This window comes from Crotalus tigris, unplaced genomic scaffold (assembly GCF_016545835.1).
Source record: "Crotalus tigris isolate CLP2741 ecotype Arizona unplaced genomic scaffold, ASM1654583v1 scf7180000024167.7108832, whole genome shotgun sequence".
Classification (NCBI taxonomy): Eukaryota; Metazoa; Chordata; class Lepidosauria; order Squamata; family Viperidae; genus Crotalus; species Crotalus tigris.
The window spans coordinates 2,167,195-2,186,812 of record NW_024100417.1 but is presented as its reverse complement, the minus strand read 5'-3'; the positions used below and the strand labels follow the sequence as shown (position 1 = coordinate 2,186,812).

At 37.0% G+C, this 19,618-nt stretch overlaps 2 protein-coding genes across 7 annotated transcripts; one reads left to right on the top strand and one right to left on the bottom strand.

Annotated features, from left to right (window-relative positions):
- Positions 1 to 1,011: 1,011 nt before the first annotated feature.
- PPIL1 (peptidylprolyl isomerase like 1) lies at positions 1,012 to 4,692 on the bottom strand. Of its 2 annotated transcripts, XM_039323347.1 has the most exons (4): positions 4,576 to 4,692; positions 3,772 to 3,926; positions 3,487 to 3,555; positions 1,012 to 1,818 (listed from the first exon to the last, which is right to left on the bottom strand). In XM_039323347.1, the coding sequence occupies exons 1-4, from the start codon at positions 4,629 to 4,631 to the stop codon at positions 1,598 to 1,600; spliced, it is 501 nt and encodes a 166-aa protein (XP_039179281.1). In that variant the 5' UTR covers positions 4,632 to 4,692; the 3' UTR covers positions 1,012 to 1,597. The 2 variants fall into 2 exon arrangements, with proteins under 2 accessions (XP_039179281.1, XP_039179282.1); XM_039323348.1 differs by lacking the exon at positions 3,487 to 3,555.
- Positions 4,693 to 4,798: 106 nt separating this feature from the next.
- On the top strand, positions 4,799 to 19,289 carry PSRC1 (proline and serine rich coiled-coil 1). 5 transcript variants are annotated; one of them, XM_039323247.1, is made up of 9 exons: positions 4,799 to 4,872; positions 6,512 to 6,563; positions 7,150 to 7,207; positions 9,492 to 10,077; positions 12,455 to 12,625; positions 12,993 to 13,134; positions 13,720 to 13,983; positions 14,940 to 15,057; positions 16,984 to 19,289. In XM_039323247.1, exons 2-8 carry the CDS (start codon positions 6,548 to 6,550, stop codon positions 15,026 to 15,028), a joined length of 1,326 nt encoding a protein of 441 aa, XP_039179181.1. In that variant the 5' UTR covers positions 4,799 to 4,872; positions 6,512 to 6,547; the 3' UTR covers positions 15,029 to 15,057; positions 16,984 to 19,289. The 5 variants fall into 5 exon arrangements, with proteins under 5 accessions (XP_039179181.1, XP_039179180.1, XP_039179179.1 ...); XM_039323246.1 differs by having other exon boundaries at positions 16,910 to 19,289; XM_039323245.1 differs by having other exon boundaries at positions 15,405 to 19,289.
- Positions 19,290 to 19,618: the final 329 nt, after the last annotated feature.

Below are 19,618 nucleotides of genomic sequence, written 5' to 3'. Positions count from 1 at the left end.
ACACTTTGCTTAGCAGTTTTTTAAAGAAATTAGAGTGTAATCTGAAGATCCTGCATATGCTTTTAAAAATACCAAGTCTCATTTTACCGTTTAACTGCTTCAATCTTTTGAATAATTCAAGAATGATTCTATTACTTCCAATTTTTACTTTCAGTGCCATATTTCTATAAGGTGGCTCTATCTCTCCACCTTATGGCCATTAGTAATCTCTTCAATCATTTCTCCACAGTCAGTTTAGAATACTTGTGGAAGACTGCCCCCTTTAGTTTAACTACAATGGTGCAGTATCAACATATGAACAATACAAAACAGGAAACGAGCAAAGGGTTTGTCCAAAAAATGTTCATATAGTGCAAACATCTACCTTTTGAACAATCATCATAATCAAGGTAGTTTTCTATACATCCTGCATTTTATCTTCCCCTAACTTTACTTACATTTTCTTAATTCTTCATGACTGTTCAATTTAGAGGTTACGTGTGTATTCATATGAATTTGCATATGCATGTCTGCCATTAGCATAATATTCCATCTATACGATGAATTCTATGGAGACTAAAAATGTCTTTGCTGCCATAAATTTATGAAAGCAGAGGCAAGTCTATATAAAGATCAAATATTAATGCAAACTAATGCATTATAGATGACGTACTAACCTGACACCAAAAAGTGCCATTAGAGATTTACTGAATAAACTACTTAGCTAGTCTTAAAAAAGTAACAACCAAATGTGTAACTTGCTAAGTTACTAATAAACTGAGATTTAGGCTGTGTTAAACCAATCATTGTCAAAAACATCCAATATTTTCTCAGATTCCTATTATTTGTTTTGTACTGGAAGTACTATTACATTTTTTTTAAGTGTTAAGACTATGGAAATCTGTAGATATGAACTGAAAGAAATACAGATGAATGACATTATAGAGATAAACATAGAATAGATATGTACAAATATGGAAGTATTTTATTTGCAGCACTAAACTATTAATCATGGTAAAAACAAGAAGGAAATGTATTTGATAAAACATACTTTATTCAAACAGTGTATCATAAGTTTTCATGTCCTTGACTTTGAGGGATATAAAATGAGACCAAGAGTTAAATTACCATCAGTATAAATGATTTGGTCCCAACTTTTATATTTTATAAATGACATTTTATATCATTACATAATAAACAAATGATAACAAATCAACTTATTTCTACTTGGAACATTCTAATCTTACTTCCAAAGTCATATGGACCCTGCACTAGGTTAACAGGTATTTATGATGACTTGTACAATACTACATGTTGCCTGAATACTTCTAGGCATTTAAAATTTTATGTTTATTTATGCATGTGATTTACTACATTCTAAATGAAGCATAAATAGATGATAAAATTATCAACAACACTTATCACACCTTGATGGCATCTATCCCTGACAAATAGTTCATGAATCTCTTGATTATTTAGCTTTAATAAAAAGGTTAACAATGAATCCTGAAGAAAGTTTTAGTAGAGATTACTTTGCAAGTGGCTGGCAGATATCTCTTGGCACACAGCAGGTTTTTTTTTTTTAAGAGTCTATATGTAACAATTTTATGATTCCAGTCTAGCCAGATGGAAAAACTTTCAAAAGCTTTACATCATCCACTGGACGATCTTGCGCATTTGTTTCCATCATACCCACTCTGTTGACTATCCCAATTCCCTGGCAAACACGACCAAAGATAGTGTGCTTTCCGTCAAGCCACTGGGTTGGTGCTAGTGTAATAAAGAACTGGCTTCCATTTGTATCTGGACCTGCATTTGCCATAGCAAGGATTCCTGCACCTTAAGAAGGAAAAAAATATTATTAGTTTATCATTTCTAAGTTACCTGTAACAAATATGCAAACAAAACAAATGGTAGCACCCTGGTGTATCTTTGTGGCAAATCATTCCTTCACCGGTATCAAAATTCATAGTCAAATCAACATAATTTTTGAGATTATAGGACTGCTCATGGATTTCAGATGGCTTTTACACTTATACCAACTATTAAAATATGGATTGAAGCTCAGGAGTTGTTAAATGGATATCCTTCCATGACTTTAGAGTTATTTTATGCGACAACTTCATTAAGATGCCACTGACAAAGATAACATACATGCCTATTCCGGATCTAAAGTACATTTCCCATTTCTTACTCAGATGCCTGTGCATCTCTACTGACTAATAACTGGCATCCATAAACCCTTGTAATACTAGATGCCTTTCACAGCACTTCCACCACTTTTAGAGTTTCTCTATAACTATTTTCTGGACTCATCCCCTAAACCTAGACTTAAAAGATGAAAAGATTTTTATCAGGCATCTGGTCCATGAAACTTTGGGATTAAGGTTTTCACAATAGAGAATAATGCTAAAAGGAATCCAACTTCTTCCCTTGCTTGCAATGATGAAGTGATAGGAGGAGGGCACTGCGTATCTACAGTGACGGGAAGGCTAAGCAAATGACAAATGTTCAACCTTAGTCAGACTCAACAGGACCAAATTAGTATTTAGATGAGTTGGAGCTGATTACATTAGTACTTTGATGAAAATTCTTGACTGTAATCTAGACTGGGAAATTGAAAAAAAAACCCACAGAAGATTTTCATAAACTACTCTTGTAGTTTACCAAAAAAAAATCTGCATAGATATGTCCATATAGTCACCAATAGTTGAATGCATCTCAAAACAGTTTTTACCTTTTCATCCCTTCCAGGCAGATAATTATTTTGGAGCACTATGTTTCCCTCCCTGGATCAGGCAGCTTTCCAGACTTTCATGCTTTTGTCACCTCATGGCTCAATTACTGCAATGAGGTCTACACGTCTTTGAAGACCATTTAGGAACTTCAACTGGTACAGAATGCAGAGATGCAAATAAAGATGGGCTTGCCTTGGTATGCCCACATGACCTCCCTCCTACACACACTGAACTAGCGGCATATGGCCGGGTTATCTGAAGAACTGCTTATCCACAAAAATTTCTATCCAGCCAGATTAAACAGTGTCATCTATCAAGACTCCAAGAAATGTAACTTCTTTCAGTGGTACCTATCATTTGGAATGACATCCTCTCAAGAAATGCATTCTGAAAGCCTTTGAAAATCTGCTATTTTCTTAGGCGGTGGGGTAGGTTGGCTGGACTTGTGCATTATCTGGATTGCCATCTATAACTATTTTGTAACATTTTAACATTTTTTTCTGTATTATTTTTTATTTTGTGAGCCACCCAGTTAGTTCAAGTCAAGCAAATAAAACATCTGTAAAAAATAAACAATTTTAAAAGAAATTATAACAAAAAAACCTATTAATTCGATTTGAGGACCATCAGTATAAATTTGGCCATCAGTAACTAATTGGGGGGATAATAATGTCAGATGTGTCTTTAAAGTACAATCTTACCCAACTGATTTGACTTCAGATAATGAAGGATTTATATAGAGCATATAAATCCTTAAAGGATTACCTACCCGTAAATTTCAATTCTGGGTGGAGTTCATCTTCAAACTGCTTGCCATAGATAGATGCTCCTCCTCTTCCTACCACAATAATGATTAAACAAATTAAATTGAAAAGCCAAAACAGAAACTACTTCCTGCAAGTTTGTGTTTCTGGGATACCTAGATTTAATGAGACTGGAGGAATTTGAGGAAAAGCTGAAATGGACAGACTGCAGCCATCTTAATATCACATTTACATTAAACATTAATTTCTATTAACAGTATTTAAAAAGTGTATTTTGATTGTGTTCTTACCAGTTCCTGTTGGATCACCTCCCTGGATCATGAAATCTTTGATTATCCTATGAAACTTTGTGCCATTGTAATAGCCTCGCCTAGACAGCTCAGCAAAATTTTTGCAAGTTTTGGGTGCATGTTTCCAGTATAGCTCCAAAACCATGAGCCCCATGCTGCAAATAGAGAGAATTCTTATGCTATTTAATATCTAATAAAATATTAAGATGAAAAAGCACAACATGATATAATCAATATGGCACTTCCATATTTCACAGTGGACTTTGAAGCAGCATAATAGAAAAGCTTCTGATGCTTTTGAACTTTGGTGTTGGAGAAGAGTCCTGAGAATCCCATGCATAGCCACGAAAACAAACAAATGTACCATCAAACTGACTCAGAGTTCTCACTCAGGGCACGCATTATCCTACTCGGACATATTATGTGAAGACTTAACTTTCTGGTTGTAATGGGAAAGATGGCAAGTAAACAATAGGATGGACTCAATTACAGTGGCGATGAATGCATCTTTGAAAGACCTGAAAGATCACACTGGGGACAGATCGTCGTGGATGAAATTTATCTTTTGAGTTTAAGATATGTGGACCTCAATTCCCAGAATTCCTCAGCCAGAAACACTGGGATATCAGCACCTCTCAACTCTTTCCAAGAGTTAAGTTTCTTTTAGGAAACTTAACCGGAATCGGTCTACCCGACTGCAATGGTTCCCACAAGACGTTTTCTAAGAAATTTTCTTTAGTTCGTGCTAAGATTAAACCTGGAACCTTCCCTCTATCATGCTACCGAACGCTTTCTAACACCTACGTGGTTTCCATTGAAACAGTCGGCGGCTGCCAAGTGTCCGGAGGCACGGCAGCCATGCTTCCTTTGTCAGCCGCTGGGGGAAACAAATTTTCGCGTCACACTTCCGGTACTACCGACTACGTCGTCCCCTTGCAAGAGAAAGCCGAAAGGGGGCGTTGCTGATGGGAGTCCGCCTGCCTTGGGCCAATCGCTATAAAGGAATGCAGAACACTATTGTGACGGAGTCAAAAGGGGGAAATTCGAATTTGCTTTTGGCTCTCTTTTTTTGGCTGTTTGTAGGAGCGGAGGAACTTTGCGGTGAGAGCGTGGGGGAGATAGTAACGCTGGAGGCGGGGATGGATTGCATGTTGCATGGAGGGATGGATAGATTTTCGCATGAAAGGGGCAAAATGAAGCTGCACTTCCTAGCATTTAGGTGAGTTTAGGAACGAAATAGCGCATGCGTGTAAAATATTGACTAGAGACTCGTTTTGCATCTTGCTCTTGTTTGCAAATTAAACACCCGACTTTAGCTCTTTTATTCGGGAGCTAAAACTTGCAACACTGAACATATCGGGGAATCAACCCCGCTCCCTGAGCAGAGTGAGATTTTCATCCAAGCAAAGTAAAATTGCGTCCTGCTTGCCTTCCCCCTTTGATCCCTTGCCCTTGATTCTTGTAAATTGTTTTGTTTTTAACGGGTCAAGGCAAAGGAGGTCTCTGTTTCTTCCAAGAAGCATAAGACTACTGTTCAAAATGACTACACTTTAGTTACTATAGTCAGAGGATGGTCAAAGGACTTTAGTCTCAATCTTAGGATACACGAAACAAGCCAAACGGGCATGGATATGATGGCTTCATTCTTGCCTGAAATAAACTGGCCAGCTCTACGCTGTTTGGAAGCTCACTGGTTCTACTGAGTTCAATCGTGCTGATACAAAAGCTGCTCCGGGGTGGCTCGACATCGTTTATTGTCAGTGTTGTTGAATAATTAAAGAATGTTGATTTTTATACTTAAATCGAAGAGAAAAGCTGCATAATTTTCACCTGCCTCCAGAAGCGATGAATGGTCCAACACTGGAAGTTTTTAAGAAGAGACTGGACAGCCATTTGTCCGAAATGGTATAAGATTACCTGCCTGAGCAGGGAGTGGGACTAGATGACCTCCAAGGTCCCTTCCAACTTTATTATTACTTATTACTACTTCATAAGCAAACCACATTTATAGTTTAACTTTTCTACAGCTGCAACCTTATATTTTTCAATATTATAGTATTTATTTTTGTCTTTTTCTGGACTACTAATGTTTACAGCGTTTGTTTCATGTATCTCTATCATGCCCATCAGATCTCTAAAACATACCTTTCAGTATTTCTTCAGTTTCATCCCAGAGCATTTCATACCCAATTCCAAAACTGATTCATTCAAACATTTCTGTATTTGCTAATCTGAACTGGTTCTTGCTCTCTTTGATTACATTCCTATCCATTGTGTTTTTCTTTATATACAAATTATAGAGTATTTTTTTATTCTCATTTCTTGAAGCACTCTTTTCCATGTATTTTTTCTCATATGCATTTTTTTCACCACATTTCACCAAACAGCCTTTTCCAATCTGCCCTTAGTGAGATTTCAATAACTAGCATTTGTTGAGCACTTTTTTTCAAACTGTAACTTTGCAGAATATAATGTTATCAATAACTTCTGTAATTTTTAAAGTAAAAATAGTAGATGTCAAGTTTAAAGTTGCTATTAGATTAGTAAACAAGATGGTTTTGCATGATCAAACCAGGATTAAACTGTTTGCCTGAAAACCCGGAATCTGAATGCCAATAATCTGAAGACAGCAGCTTTCTGTGTTCCCATCTAGTTCAGTTATTTTTCTAATATGTAAAAATAGCAGAACACATCTCCCTTAACATTCAAGATGTATTTAACTGTTATCTTCCCCCTTCAGTTATTTAATAGTATCCTGAGATGATTGCTAGAAAGCATGGAATCATCGAAGGGTGAGTACAGAAAGTCAGTGTCTATGCATTTAAATATATGCATGAAATTCTTCTACACCATATCCAAGATCATTTGGACTAGAAACATTATAACTTATCTTCTTGGTAAAAAAAAATCCTCTTTCAGGATGGTATAGAAACTTTTTAACACTGTGTAATACTTAGTGTGAAGCTTTCTGTATGAAATTATGAAGAATTATAAGCTTACTTATTTGGGTAGATTTCATTTGTTTTAACTATGCCTAACTATTCATAATTGTCTAGGTCAGGTTCCACTATAACATGTATAATTCTCAGAACATATTAAAATTATTAATAGCAGAGTAATGAATAGATGATTTTAATTCTCCGTTTTTCCACTAATTTTCCATGTTATTTGGTGCACAAGAATTAACATCTTTTGTTTCCATGGAGTTTATATGGACTTTAAGTAGCTTGTTCTTGGGGATATTCTTCACTACAAACTATAAATAATAGCTCTCTTCTTGCTTAGAACTGTTAAGATGCCTAGGTAATATTTGTAATGATGGGAAAGATTAAATATCCAGATTAATACTTCTAATGATTATGATTTCTTATTTTTCAGATATAAAATTTATTACTGATGAGACACTGGATTTTGAACTATTTTCTCCTTTGGATGGGTAAGACTGATGGTTCACGACTGACAATTCATAGAAGCTCTCACATAAATAAATAGCAAGTGTGTGAAGTTGATAAGCAAGTATTCTAACAACCACTAACATTTTTTTTTAAATTAAAAGTAAAATTATTTACTTTAGGGGCCATGAACTCAGGCTCAGTCTCTCCCTGCTATCTTGATCAGGATCAACTGATAGTCCTTCTAAGGATATTCCAATAGTTTCCTTGATCCTGCTCATTCAATTTTTCCACTATGTTTCCATTCTTCTATTTCCATCAACCTTGCCATCTACAATAATTTTTTTCTAGTTCATCCACTTGCATTATACATTCAAAGTTTCTACTTGATCAGAATTTTAAAGGAGTCTTTACTGTGTCCAGGACCAATTGACAGTTGTTGTTTTTTAAGAGTAGTTGGCACTACTCTAATTCTTTCTCTTGATCTATATCTGTATGTTACCACTTGGGGAGGGGATTGTCTTAACTCTTTTGTCATAGAAAATATCCTCAGTCTTGTGTAAATTGGTCATTTTCATTGCTAGGATTACTGTACTTTAACTCATGTGAAAGACCCTCCATGTCTGTCAGTTCTTGAGTCCAAGAAGACAGAATTATCAATCTCCTTCATTTCTTTGATGTTACTTGTGAATCCAGTGATTGTGGTTGACATTATACTTGTCATCTTAATATTTTGCATTACTCATATTTTTTATTTTTTAATGAGTTCTTTTTTCACTAAATTAAATGTATTAAATTTGGTCCTCAATGTTCTTAAATTCTGACTCTATATTCTCTAAGTCAGATCAGTGGGTTCTACAAATTGTCATGGTGAATTGGAGTATATATCTCCATTTTCTCTATTTTATTATGAAATGTCGGATGTTGTCCATTCAGTGATGTCCAGATGTGATCTGCCTTTACATTGCTTGATGCAGATGTTGGCAGTGAAGTCAGATGTTTCTTCATAAAACTATATTAACGTCTCCTGCATTATTTCATTTACCTAGTCCTAATCTTCCTGTAATTCCAGTTTCTTCCATTTCTCTAAATTTTGCATTCCAATTCAAATTCGTCAATGGCTTCCATCAATGTGTCTATAGTTGGTGCGTATCTTTGTTGACACTGATGTTCACTATATGTCCTCCTAATTCGGAAATATATTATCTTGTCATTTATCAAGTTATAGGTAAACACATACTCAATTATATCCTTTTTAAAGTATCAGTGATACTACATTCCTTTGTATGGTCTCATGACCTCAATATATAATATCTTGTGATTAGAGGGACCAATTCTGATTCACTTAGTGCATTTAATAAGTTGAGCTATTCTTAAAACATGCAGTATAGTACATTTCATTTCTACTTTAAAAATGTCAGGTTTCCTTTGGATCATTGTTCTTTATATTCCACGTTCCAACTGAGTACATCCTTATAAAGTGAAAAATTCTTCTTTGACAGTACAACTGATTAGTGATCAGGCTTACTTATAGTATCAATAAAGTCATATTGTCTTTTCCAGGCGTATTAATGAAATTCAGCTGTTTTTTTTAATTACAAGAGAAATGCCTTCTAAATTGTTGGTCTCATAATCTAGAACCAAATTTATCTAAATGTCTATGGAGCTTCCTTGGCCACAATAAAGTAGTGGCTTGCCATTATCTTCTGGGATTCATTTTGGAATTCGTTCCCTAGATGCTGTAGCTTTCTTAACATCTGTCAAGCTCCACTTACCTTCATTCCTATTGAATCACTCATACATTATTCCTCATCTTTCTGATATTATCAGCAAGGAGACCCTCATGAAGATCATGATCTTGCTGGCTTCATTGTCAGGATCTTTCAAACTATTAAAATCCCTTGGAGAATGAAAGTGAAAAGCCCAGTGCAAACATTTTGCTCAAGTGTGCACAAATGAAGATCTTAGTGGATCAACTAAATTATTTAGGAGAAAAAAAGAAAATAAATAAATGATTCTAATTTGTTGTCCATTCCTTAAATTGAAAGATTATATATCTAATCCCTAATATATTACCAATGCATTTTTAAATAAAAAATAACAGTTGAAAATGCTAATACTGACAAGCTTTATTGTTTTTGTACAAAAGCCAAATACTTTGAAATCTGGCCAGATGGGAGCTATTTTATTAGGTGACCTTCTTATATTCTTTTTTTTTTACATGCCTCTCATAACAAGTCTACAATAATAAAAATATGGAACTTTATTTTGAGTTACATGGCTGTTTCCTTGAATGTGTAAATGTGTTTCATTTTTTTTCTCTCTCAGCATTGATTGCTGTTATAGACAAGAGGGAGAGTCTATAACTTGTCCCCTTGAACTCAATGACAAGAGTGTGGAACAAGCAGTTGAGCTGAACATCTTGTTGGAGAAGAATGATGGAAAGGCCAGAGAGCCAATTCCCCAGTGGAGTCCCCTGACTCCAATGAAGCTGGAGGAGGTCATGAAAGAAGCTAACTTGCTGGCTATGCAGCTTGAGAAATGTCAGCTCCTGGAAAAGCAGAATATCAGTTCTGAAACAAAGCTTGAGACGGTTCTAGAACATAAGCTTTTACCCCCAATCAGATTCTTGTGTGCAGAGACTGAGAGTCCCCAGACCTCCCGGAGAAAGACTTTCAATGTGAAAAACAGTCCTCTGAAAGCTCTGCTCCCAACGGTGGAACCAGTTTCCTGCTTGGCTCAAGATTCCCCCAAAGCTCTGCTTTCCAAAGACAGAAATCCTTCTTCCCACCTGGAGGACTTGCCTAGTCCCAGAAGACTCCAAAATACATCTTATGTGTGCAGCGCTGATGTTCCCCAAGCTAAGCTCTCTGAACCCAAGGCCTTGGTGACAATGACATCTGGCAACAAAAAGGTATGGTGGCAGGACATAAGTTCATAAATAAGGCATATAGATTGCAAAGATTGTGCTTAGGGAACCATTGGTTTTGATTCTGATTTCTTCCTAAGCTTGTGCTTATTATACTTAGTCAGCCTTTCCCAACAGCCTTTCGACTCTGTTAAGAGTTTCAGCTCTCAAAACCTCAGCAGCTGACCTCCTAGATTTGCTTAGAATTGTAAAGATTGCAATGTCAGGTTCGCTAACTGAAAATGCTTGTAGACATTGCGCACATGACTTTTTTTAAAAAATGAAAACACTGTGTAATCCCCCTTCCCCACCCCTAAATCTCTGGATTGCTAGATACAAAGAACTATGGGGTTTGTTTCTTTTTAGTATTTTAAACTGAGATAGTACGGTTGCGGCATCTTTTTTCCCCACATTGCAGTAGTACGCAAAGATCCTTTCAAGTAGCTCTGCATGGTACTTATTAGCATTATCTTCCTATTACCATATAATAAAGATGATGCAATAGTTGATTACATGGATTGTTACAATATGTAGCATTTCTTTACCAATTTCTCCAAGTACTTTTTATGGTAATCTATTCCCTAGCCCTGTAAAAGATAATTTAGCTCTAATCATTTTCATTTTGCAAAATTGAATCTGAAAATTCAATATTGGGAAAGAAAATTCCCAATCTGATATCTTCTTTCTCTACCCAGCACCCTCTTATTTGAATAACAGAATAACAGAGTTGGAATGGACCCTGGAGGTTTTCTAGTCCACCCCCCTGCTCAAGCAGGACACTCTATATCATTTCAGACAAATGGTTGTCCAATTTCTTCTTAAAAACCTCCAGTGATGGAGCACCCACAATTTCTAAAGGCAAGCCATTCCACTGATTAATTGTTCTGTCAGGAAATTTCTCCTTGTTTTTAGGATGCTTTTCTCCTTGACTAGTTTCCATACAAGAACATGGATGGAACATCCAGAACAAGCTTCTTGTTTTCCCTTCAGGTGCTTTGGAAAATAGGTTGACTGCCTCTTCTTTTGTGGCAGCCCCTTAGATATTGGAACACTGCTATTATGTCATCTCTAGTCCTTCTTTTCATTAAACTGGATGTACCCAATTCCTGTAACTGGTCTTCATATTTTTAGCTTCCAGTCCCCTAATTATTCTTGTAGCTCTTTTCTGCATTCTTTCCAGAGTCTCTACATATTTTACTATCGTGGGGAGCAAAACTGGATGCAATATTCCAAGTGTGGCCTTACCAAATTATACATTATATTCTCTGCTTTGAGTTTAGATTCCCATAGTTGCCTTATGTTTCAGAAATCACAAGGAAGCCCTACTATTTTAGAAGCATCTTTTGGAGCAGATCAAAATGCATAGAGAGTAGTAGTTATTAAACAAGAATGTATCTCTGTGTATGAAATCTAGTGTAGTATATAAAGTCATGATCATGGGATTCTGGAAATGCAGAACTTTACATTACAGTCAAAGTCATTAGATTTTTGAGAGAGAGTTATACAGTATACACATTTAAGAAAGACACTTGCTTCACTTTGCACTAAATGTATAGTAAAAGGTGAGAGGGACAGAGATGCCTACTGTACTCTTTCAAAACCTTAAGATTTTACCCAGAATCTATGCCAGTCAACTTTAGATTTGTATGAAAATTGTTAGCTATTGATGATTGCTAATGGCAGGAGTAGCTAAGCTGCATTCCCCAAGTAGTTAATCTTGTGACTCCTGTAGTTCCTTTTATTTTATCAAATAGCTTGCTAGGTTTTTCACCATCCCAAGGCAGAATATAAACAAAGTTCAATGTATGTCCTAAAATAGGTGTGCTATATGTTAAACCAAAAAAAACGTATCTGCGTACTACCTTGGAGAGTTGACAGGAATCCAAAACCTGGCTCTACTAATATATGGCCTTGCCCACAGCGTATCATTGCTTCACCCACGTACCCCTCAGCTTCCCTGTTCTAAATGGGAAATACAGCTCTGGGCCAGATGTTTCCCTGTCTTTTTATATCTACCTTATAAGTTACAACTTTCTTGTAGAAGACAGTTCTGTGTGTAGTCCATTCGGAAAAAGATGCTCTGATAAACATGTTTAGACAACCACCTAAATTTTTGTTCACTTAAACTCAAGTACTTTTCGGTTCTGTCGAATCTGCCCACTTGCTTTTAACTTAGTCATATGTTTACTGATTTATTTATTTATTTATTTTTGCTTTTTAAAAGCTGCTACTCTGCTTTGAGGACCATACTTCTTCAAATGGGATATGTATCGACATATTTTGGATTTTTTTTCATAGAAAATCTGTGTAAAAATGTTTAGCCAACTTTCTACAGAATAGTAGTTCTGTTCAAAAGCTGCAGCTGTTTTATTTCTACCTTAAGCTTCAGGCAACTATCAGGAACAGCAGGACAGATAAAGCACTTGTCCTCCCCACTACTACAAAAGACCAGGAGCCATTGCTGCATTTGAAACCTCTCCCTCAAACCAGCATAAGGAAAATGCTGAGGAAGACAGAAGCTTCTGCTAAAAATGTTTCTGATCAAGGTTCACTGGTACAGTATTTCCAACAGAAGAGCTGGGGGTAGAGGGGGGAACTGGGCAGATAGTTAGGAATGCACATCACTGCATAAAAGCCGTATGTATAGAACCTCTGGCATGGTTCTCCAGGCTGAAAGGGTGCCTAGCCTATCTTTGTTCGTATCAATGCAAGCTAAGGCTATAAACATCGCAAAAAACATGCATGTAAGTTGTACAATCTCTTCAGGTGTGCATGTGTGCCTATAGAACCATATTGTTTGTTTTCCATGCACAACAGGGAAGCTTCTGAATCTTAGGGAGCACCAGCCATCTTTATGATAGCGTAGCACAATCCTATAAAATGTAATTTCCTCTGGAATCTTGCTGTGGATATATTTGCAGGTTTCCTCTAACAAAGAGACAGTGCTTGCTGCACAAGTGAAAAAAAAGCCAATTCCTCAGTTGCGTCTCTTGCGGACCAGCCCTGTGAAAAAAATTCCAGTTGCTCCAGAAAAGAGGGTACCTCTCCAGAAAACAAATGCAAGTAAGTTAGAATCTGTTACTTGTATTTTGCCTTATCCCCTGATCACGTTTCACGAAAATCTTGGCAAGATTTCACAAGTTGGTTTGCCATTGCCTGCTTCCTAGGACTGAGTGACTGGCCCAAAGTCACTCAGCTGACTTTATGCCTAAAGTGAACTAGAACCCACAGTCTCCTACATGGCAACAATAATAAACTAGTTAAGAAGTTTTTTTAGCTTTTCATTCTGGGTCTTCACTAGATTGAAAACTTATTGACCCATCATTAATGTCTGATTCTCTAGCTGATAAGCAAACTGGTATTACTCTTAATTCAAATTTTTAGATCCCACACATTTTCCCCTTTCACTATGAATTGTCTTTGTTTATTGCTCTATTCCTTACTGTGTGACTGCTGAATATCCATAGCACAGGGACTTAGACAAAGTACTCTTGAAAATCCATATAAACAATGTATCTACCTATAACCTATACATCCATTTACATTTAAAGAGTTAGATAGGATCCAGTCACTATGTCTAGAAACATTTTGCTGATTTGCCATTAAATCGTTTTTTTGTTTGTTTGTTTTTTTTTACTTTCATCACAGGTCAGGTGAAAACTATGAGAGGCAATGGCCCCAACACACAAGCCATCTCCAAGCCTCGTGGTGGTTCTTGTCAGATTCAGACAAGACATACTGCCACATCTGCACTGGCAAGCCAACTTCCAGTGCCAAAACCAATCAATCATACTGCTGCTGTTTTAGGCAGGTATGCCATTCCTGGGAAATCCAGCCAGTTTAAACCACTGAGTTCAGAAACATCTGGTGGGCAAAGATCCATTAAACCAACTGCTATGGTTGGGAAGAAAGGTGAGTGAATGAACAGAGATGTTAAAAAGCTTTGCAATTCTGTTGAAATATATTGTGAGAAAAACTATACACTGGGATAAGATTGTCCTCAATGCCATTTCATCTATTAAAATGGTAGACATGTGATGTCAGAGTGTCTTCTTAGGTAAGAAACAAGTTCTTCATCTACCTTAATCTACACATAACATGAAATAAGCCATCTGGTCTTGTTTAGATATGCCTTGTAAGGTAGTCCTCAACTTACAACCATTCATTTAATGACACTGAAAACAGTGACTTACCACTGGTTTTCACACTTACGACCATTACAGTATCCTCATGGCCATGTGATCAAAATTTGGATGCTTGGCAACTGGCATGTATTTATAATAATTGCATTGTCCTGGGATTATGTAATCACCATTTGTAACCTTCCCAGCCAGTTTCTGACAAACAAAGTCAAGGGAGCAAAAGTCACAATTGTCTTGCGTAACAATGAAAATTTTGGCTTCAGTTAGGGTTGTTAAGTCAAGGAGTACCTGTAAAAACCAAAACAATAGGAGCAACGGGGTGTAATCATTACATCGTTCCTCACTGATGATAAACCACTGTATAGTGTTTTCCTTCCCTAATCTGCATGTTGTCTGATATGTGGACTTCATCTCCCAGAATTCTCAGCAATGGACACAACTGGTGGCACTCAGGTTGCCATATTGAATCGAAGTGGGCTGCCAGATTTTTGCTGACAACCCTGCTCAATATGTAGAGAGAGAGGTTAAACCTTTTTCAAACAATGGATTTCTCCCACAAGAATAACATAGGATTAGAGTTCTGGCTGATTTAGTTTTCTCTGCTCAGTTTCCAGTCAAGAATTGTCTGACTTTTTGGGGAGCATAAGTTTCCTCTGTGCTGGAATTATAAAATAATGAATTAAACACAATTACTTCTCTTTTCCCTCTCTCCATCTCCCTCTACAGCTGCATGTCAGAAGCCAGTCTCACCTGGCACTTTTCAGAACAGCAGGATGAGACTACCAAAGACGACAACTTCTAGCAGTTCAAAATGAGGGGCTGGATTCCTGGGTTTTGAAGCCACGTAAGTGTCCTACTTCAAATGGAAAAACATTGGCTCTCTAAGACAATAGGGGAGAAAGTCAACCCACATGCTGGTGAGAGATTGGCTGCAGTGCTCTTCTGTCGAATGTTCTGGGTATTGAATGCTTGTGGATCTGATGATTAGCAGCTGAAAATCTATCCACATTGTTTATAAAAACAAAATCCCAGTCCTTGGATTTTAAAAAGTACATTAGTGATTGCGCTAAATAATGGAATAGATTTGAGGTGTATGTAAAAAGTACAATACAAATTAATATTAAGTGCATACATACTGATTTCAAGCGTTTGTAGACCTGTCCTAACTACTTGCTCCATCTGTCCTTTAAGATAATACTACTAGCCATTACTCTAATCTTGGGAGCAAGCCCGAAAGAACTGATAATCTTGGACGATGTCTTCCTTTTGAAGATAAAGCTGCTTTGGTCTCCTAGAAGCTCCTGGAATCACTTCTTTCGAGAGAACTTTCAAAGCTTGCATTGTGCTTCTCCTCTAACGTTATCACACTCTGGGTTTGTGGTTTGAGGATCTGGAATAAGGAAGCACTGCCAGTTCTTGTCCTATCATTACATTCCTTAGATTTATAAACGAAACTTTTTGAGGGCTCCAAGTCTCTTTGAGCTGCAGCCTATGAAGCTTTGCTGAGCCATTGCTGAAAGGGGGAAGTTCAGCTCAGCAGCAGAGACTCTCCTGACTTTTTAATGGTTGCTTTAGCTTAAAACTTTATTAGATAAAAAAACAGCCTGACTGGAACTCAGTGGAATATTTAGTCTCTTATAAGGTACACCAACCACTCTACAGCATTGAGCTGTAAAGAAGCATTATGTAATATTGAATAATATATGCACTGTTGATCATTTTGATATTAATTTAAAAGTAAACACTAATATAGGATTTCAGTTGTTATAATGTATTTTCCGGCGTATAAGGCGACTCGGCGTATAAGACAACCCCCGTCTTCGGAGCTGATTTCCATGCCTAGAAAGTCTCTTACACGTCGGAAACTACCGTAATTTCCAGTGTATAAGACGACTCGCCGTATAAGACGACCCCCAACTTCGGCGCCATTTTCAACGCTTTAGAAAGTCGTCTTATACGCCGGAAAATGCGGTATGTAAAGTACTTGTTCCTTTTGATTAAACTTATTCAAAAGTAAGAAACCTTTTGATTCTTATTGTGTGAAAGACTACACAACTCTCATTTCAAACCCTTTTATCTTTTCATTCTTATTCCATACCTCCTTTTTATATAAATACCTCCTTTTTATATTAAACGGAGGATGGTCAGTAGTAGTGCTATTAATCCACAGATTTCCTGTGCTATTAACCTAAACAGAGGTAAAAAAAAAAAAAAATTAACTTACTCTGTTATGGAGTTGCTAAAGATTTATCCCAAAACATAAATCACACACATTAAATAGCATTTTTATACTGCTCTTGATTATTCCTAGGACATTTGTGGCTTAGATGATGGAAAAGCAGCACACAGTGCTGAAAATACCTTTGCTTTTGAGCCAGTTTCATACTATTTAGACCTACAGTAAATAAATGCAAAAAAATACTTCTAAGCTGTTGCAGTGGAATTCTTAGAAGCCTAGTTTTGAACAGATCTACCTCCCTGCCTTCATTATCAATCTACTTAATCAAATTTGCAACAATCTAACACAGAGAAAAATGCCTTGAACAAAAAATCTTCAGTTCCTTCCTATTCTAAATTAAATGGTGGTTCCCTAATGGACAATAAAGCTTTAAGTGAAGGAAGTTGAGACTATTTAAGCAATCTCTGCAGAAGTGGTGTAATAATGTGTTAAGCATCTCAATACTCTTCATTTCAAGACTATATAGTGACAGGATCCTATTCAAAGACTGCAGAGTGATTCCTCGATATATGGAAATTCTTCCTCCAGCAGATGCTAAGGAATAGAAGATGAATCCCTTGCAGCTTAAGGAGTTGCAACAGTGAAGTTAATCTTTATGTCTTGCACAAGATTGAAGGACAAAATGCTGTATCAATTCTGCCACTATATTCATGAATGTTGTATCGCTATTTTCTAATTTCTGAAAAAAAATATATGTGCCTTTCTAATAAAAACACACATCTGCATAACAATTTGTAGCAAAACCAACTCCTCGAGTAATTATTGCCGCTTGGTGATCAGTGCTCACTCGGGGATAAGAGAACCAATACTGTTAATTCCTTTTCAGTAACAGAAGCTTGACTTTTGTCCCATTTTGATATCGTTAATGTAATGTCTCCAGATAGATAGACCAGGTACATTGTTCAGACAAAAACTGAATGAATTACAAAACCCGCAGTGAACCATCATATTTCTGCAAAGATTAAGGGTTTCTCAAAATCGGTAAATCATTATCAGAAAAGCTGGGGGGTCATCTTTCTATATATTTGAAAGAGAAGACATCTAGATTCTCTTTTATAATGCCTCTGCCCAGTAGCAAGGAAACTTAATAGCTTCAACTCTTTTCTATTGAATTCAGGTTCTTGGTCTTCCCTTTCCCTACTCAATGTTCTAGTAGAGATAGACAAAGCACTGATATAGAACCACCTACATGGAACTATGGTTTTATTATTTAGGAAAAGGGGCGAACTCTATTATATTTACATTAAGAACCCTCCCTAAACACTTGAGATATTTAACCAAAGGAAAAGCCTGTAACCCATCAAGAATTAAAAAAAAAAATGTTCCTCCCAAAAAATTAAATCGTAATTCTTCCTGTGCTTTTCCCTCTCATCAAACTGGGCTTCTTAAGGAAAAGTAAGGTTTGCTTCCCTGGCAATATTCCACGAACTTCAACAACTGCTTGTCAAGCAGAAATCCAAAGACTACCGTTTCCAATTCAGTAGATGAGGCTGTGACACGAACGCATTTATTTCTTGAATTTCTGCATGCATCACAGCTACTCAAGACTATGGAAACAGCTGTACATGGCTTCAGCTGAGTTCTGCTGGAAATGACTTTACTAGCTAATGAAGAGGAAAAAGATGGGTTGGATCAATGGAAATTCGTAGTAGAAGACAAGAACCTTGAACCTACAATGGCATATGCTTAGGTCTGGACAATGGCGGTGGCGATTTATTGCCTAGGAAATGAAAGGTGTGCTCAGTTGTAAATATATGCATATACATCTTTAAAAAATAATAAATTAAAAAGCAGACATGTCAAATACATCCTTTCCACAGTTAAAACAGCTAATTAGCTCTTTATAGACAGCAGAGGGACACTTAAAAATTAATTAGCTGCAGCGATGAAGCAGAAGCTGAACTCTTCACATCAAGCTCCCCATACAAGACAGTTTCTCAGTTTTTAATACAGTTAAGGTTTAACACTTCCTTGGTCATGAATGGAGTGGCATACCTCCCCCTCCGATTCCGTCCCACCTGGCACAGGAATAGGTAGGAAAAAACTCTTTTCCCTGGAAGTCGCTGCTGCTGTAGAGAGCTTAGTTTGAATCCTTTACTACCACTGCTTTCAAGTTTGTTTCAATTAATGGATTTGCCATATAAGAAAGATTTTGCATAGGAAGTTATTGTAGGCTAGTTTGTGCATTTGACTTACAGTCTAAAAACTCAGCATTTAGAGGTACTTGCGATTGGGATGATGGAGCAGGTAACCGGTGCTTTTTTGTCTGGTAGAAATCTAATACTTTCAATGGTTTCAGAGAAGCCAAAATGTAGTAAGTGAAAATGGTTTTTAATAAGGAAAAATTTCCAAGGCTTCATTTGTTTGATAGCTGCCTTAATGGAGCCCTGACATAAAATATAATGCAATGTTGCTTGGAGGAGAATGTAATTTCATGTTTTTATGAAGGAATGGGGCTTGATGGAAGACACTGTAGAAATGCCATTGATCTTTCCTTCCAACCTTCTTTCAGCATACCAAAACAAAATAAATATATTCAGGAATAAATTAGCCTCTATCTTAACAGGTGGCAATTTGAGAGGGAGCCTTTTTGGTTTGCCTCTCCTTATCCAGGAGTTAAGACATCTGTAGTCCTCCAAATACAGCTAATAATCCCCAGCTTTTATCATCTGGGTTGGGGATACCTGTAACTTAGTTACATCTGAAAGGCCTCCTGTCCTAGTGACTTTTTCTTCTGATTTACTTACTCTAACGCAGGAGTGTCAAACTGCCAGCCTGCAGGCCGGATGCGTCATGCTGAAACCGCGCCCACCCCATTGCCGGCAATGGAAAAAAAAGTCGCGATACGTCGCGACACATCATGTAACATTGCGAGTTTGATACCCCTGCTCTAATACCTTTGCATTTCAAGTTGGCCTTCCCCAGTCAATACCTTTCAGATGTATTGGACTATATTCAACAACCCCCAATTTGTATGACCAATGGATTATACTGGTTCTGGACAATGGGACTTGCAGCTCAGACACATCTGAACAGCAACGGGTTGAGAAAAGCTATTATAGATACGGGATAGCCAAAAGTGTGTCCCATTTCCTGCATTTGGAAGCATCACTTACCATTTTGCATTCACCTATGAATCATGAGGAAAAACACTTCCAGGGCAACA

Bases quoted from the DNA above. Each gene is read 5' to 3' on its own strand.
- PPIL1 (XM_039323347.1), bottom strand. From the start codon at position 4,631: ATGGCTGCCGTGCCTCCGGACACTTGGCAGCCGCCGACTGTTTCAATG. The intron at 3,556-3,771 runs GTAAGAACACAA...TTATTGTGGTAG, and splicing joins AGGTGATCCAACAGGAACTG to GAAGAGGAGGAGCATCTATC. The intron at 1,819-3,486 runs GTAGGTAATCCT...TTCCTTCTTAAG, and splicing joins CCCAGAATTGAAATTTACGG to GTGCAGGAATCCTTGCTATG.
- PSRC1 (XM_039323247.1), top strand. The intron at 7,208-9,491 runs GTAAGACTGATG...TTTCTCTCTCAG, and splicing joins CTATTTTCTCCTTTGGATGG to CATTGATTGCTGTTATAGAC. The intron at 10,078-12,454 runs GTATGGTGGCAG...TTCTACCTTAAG, and splicing joins TGACATCTGGCAACAAAAAG to CTTCAGGCAACTATCAGGAA.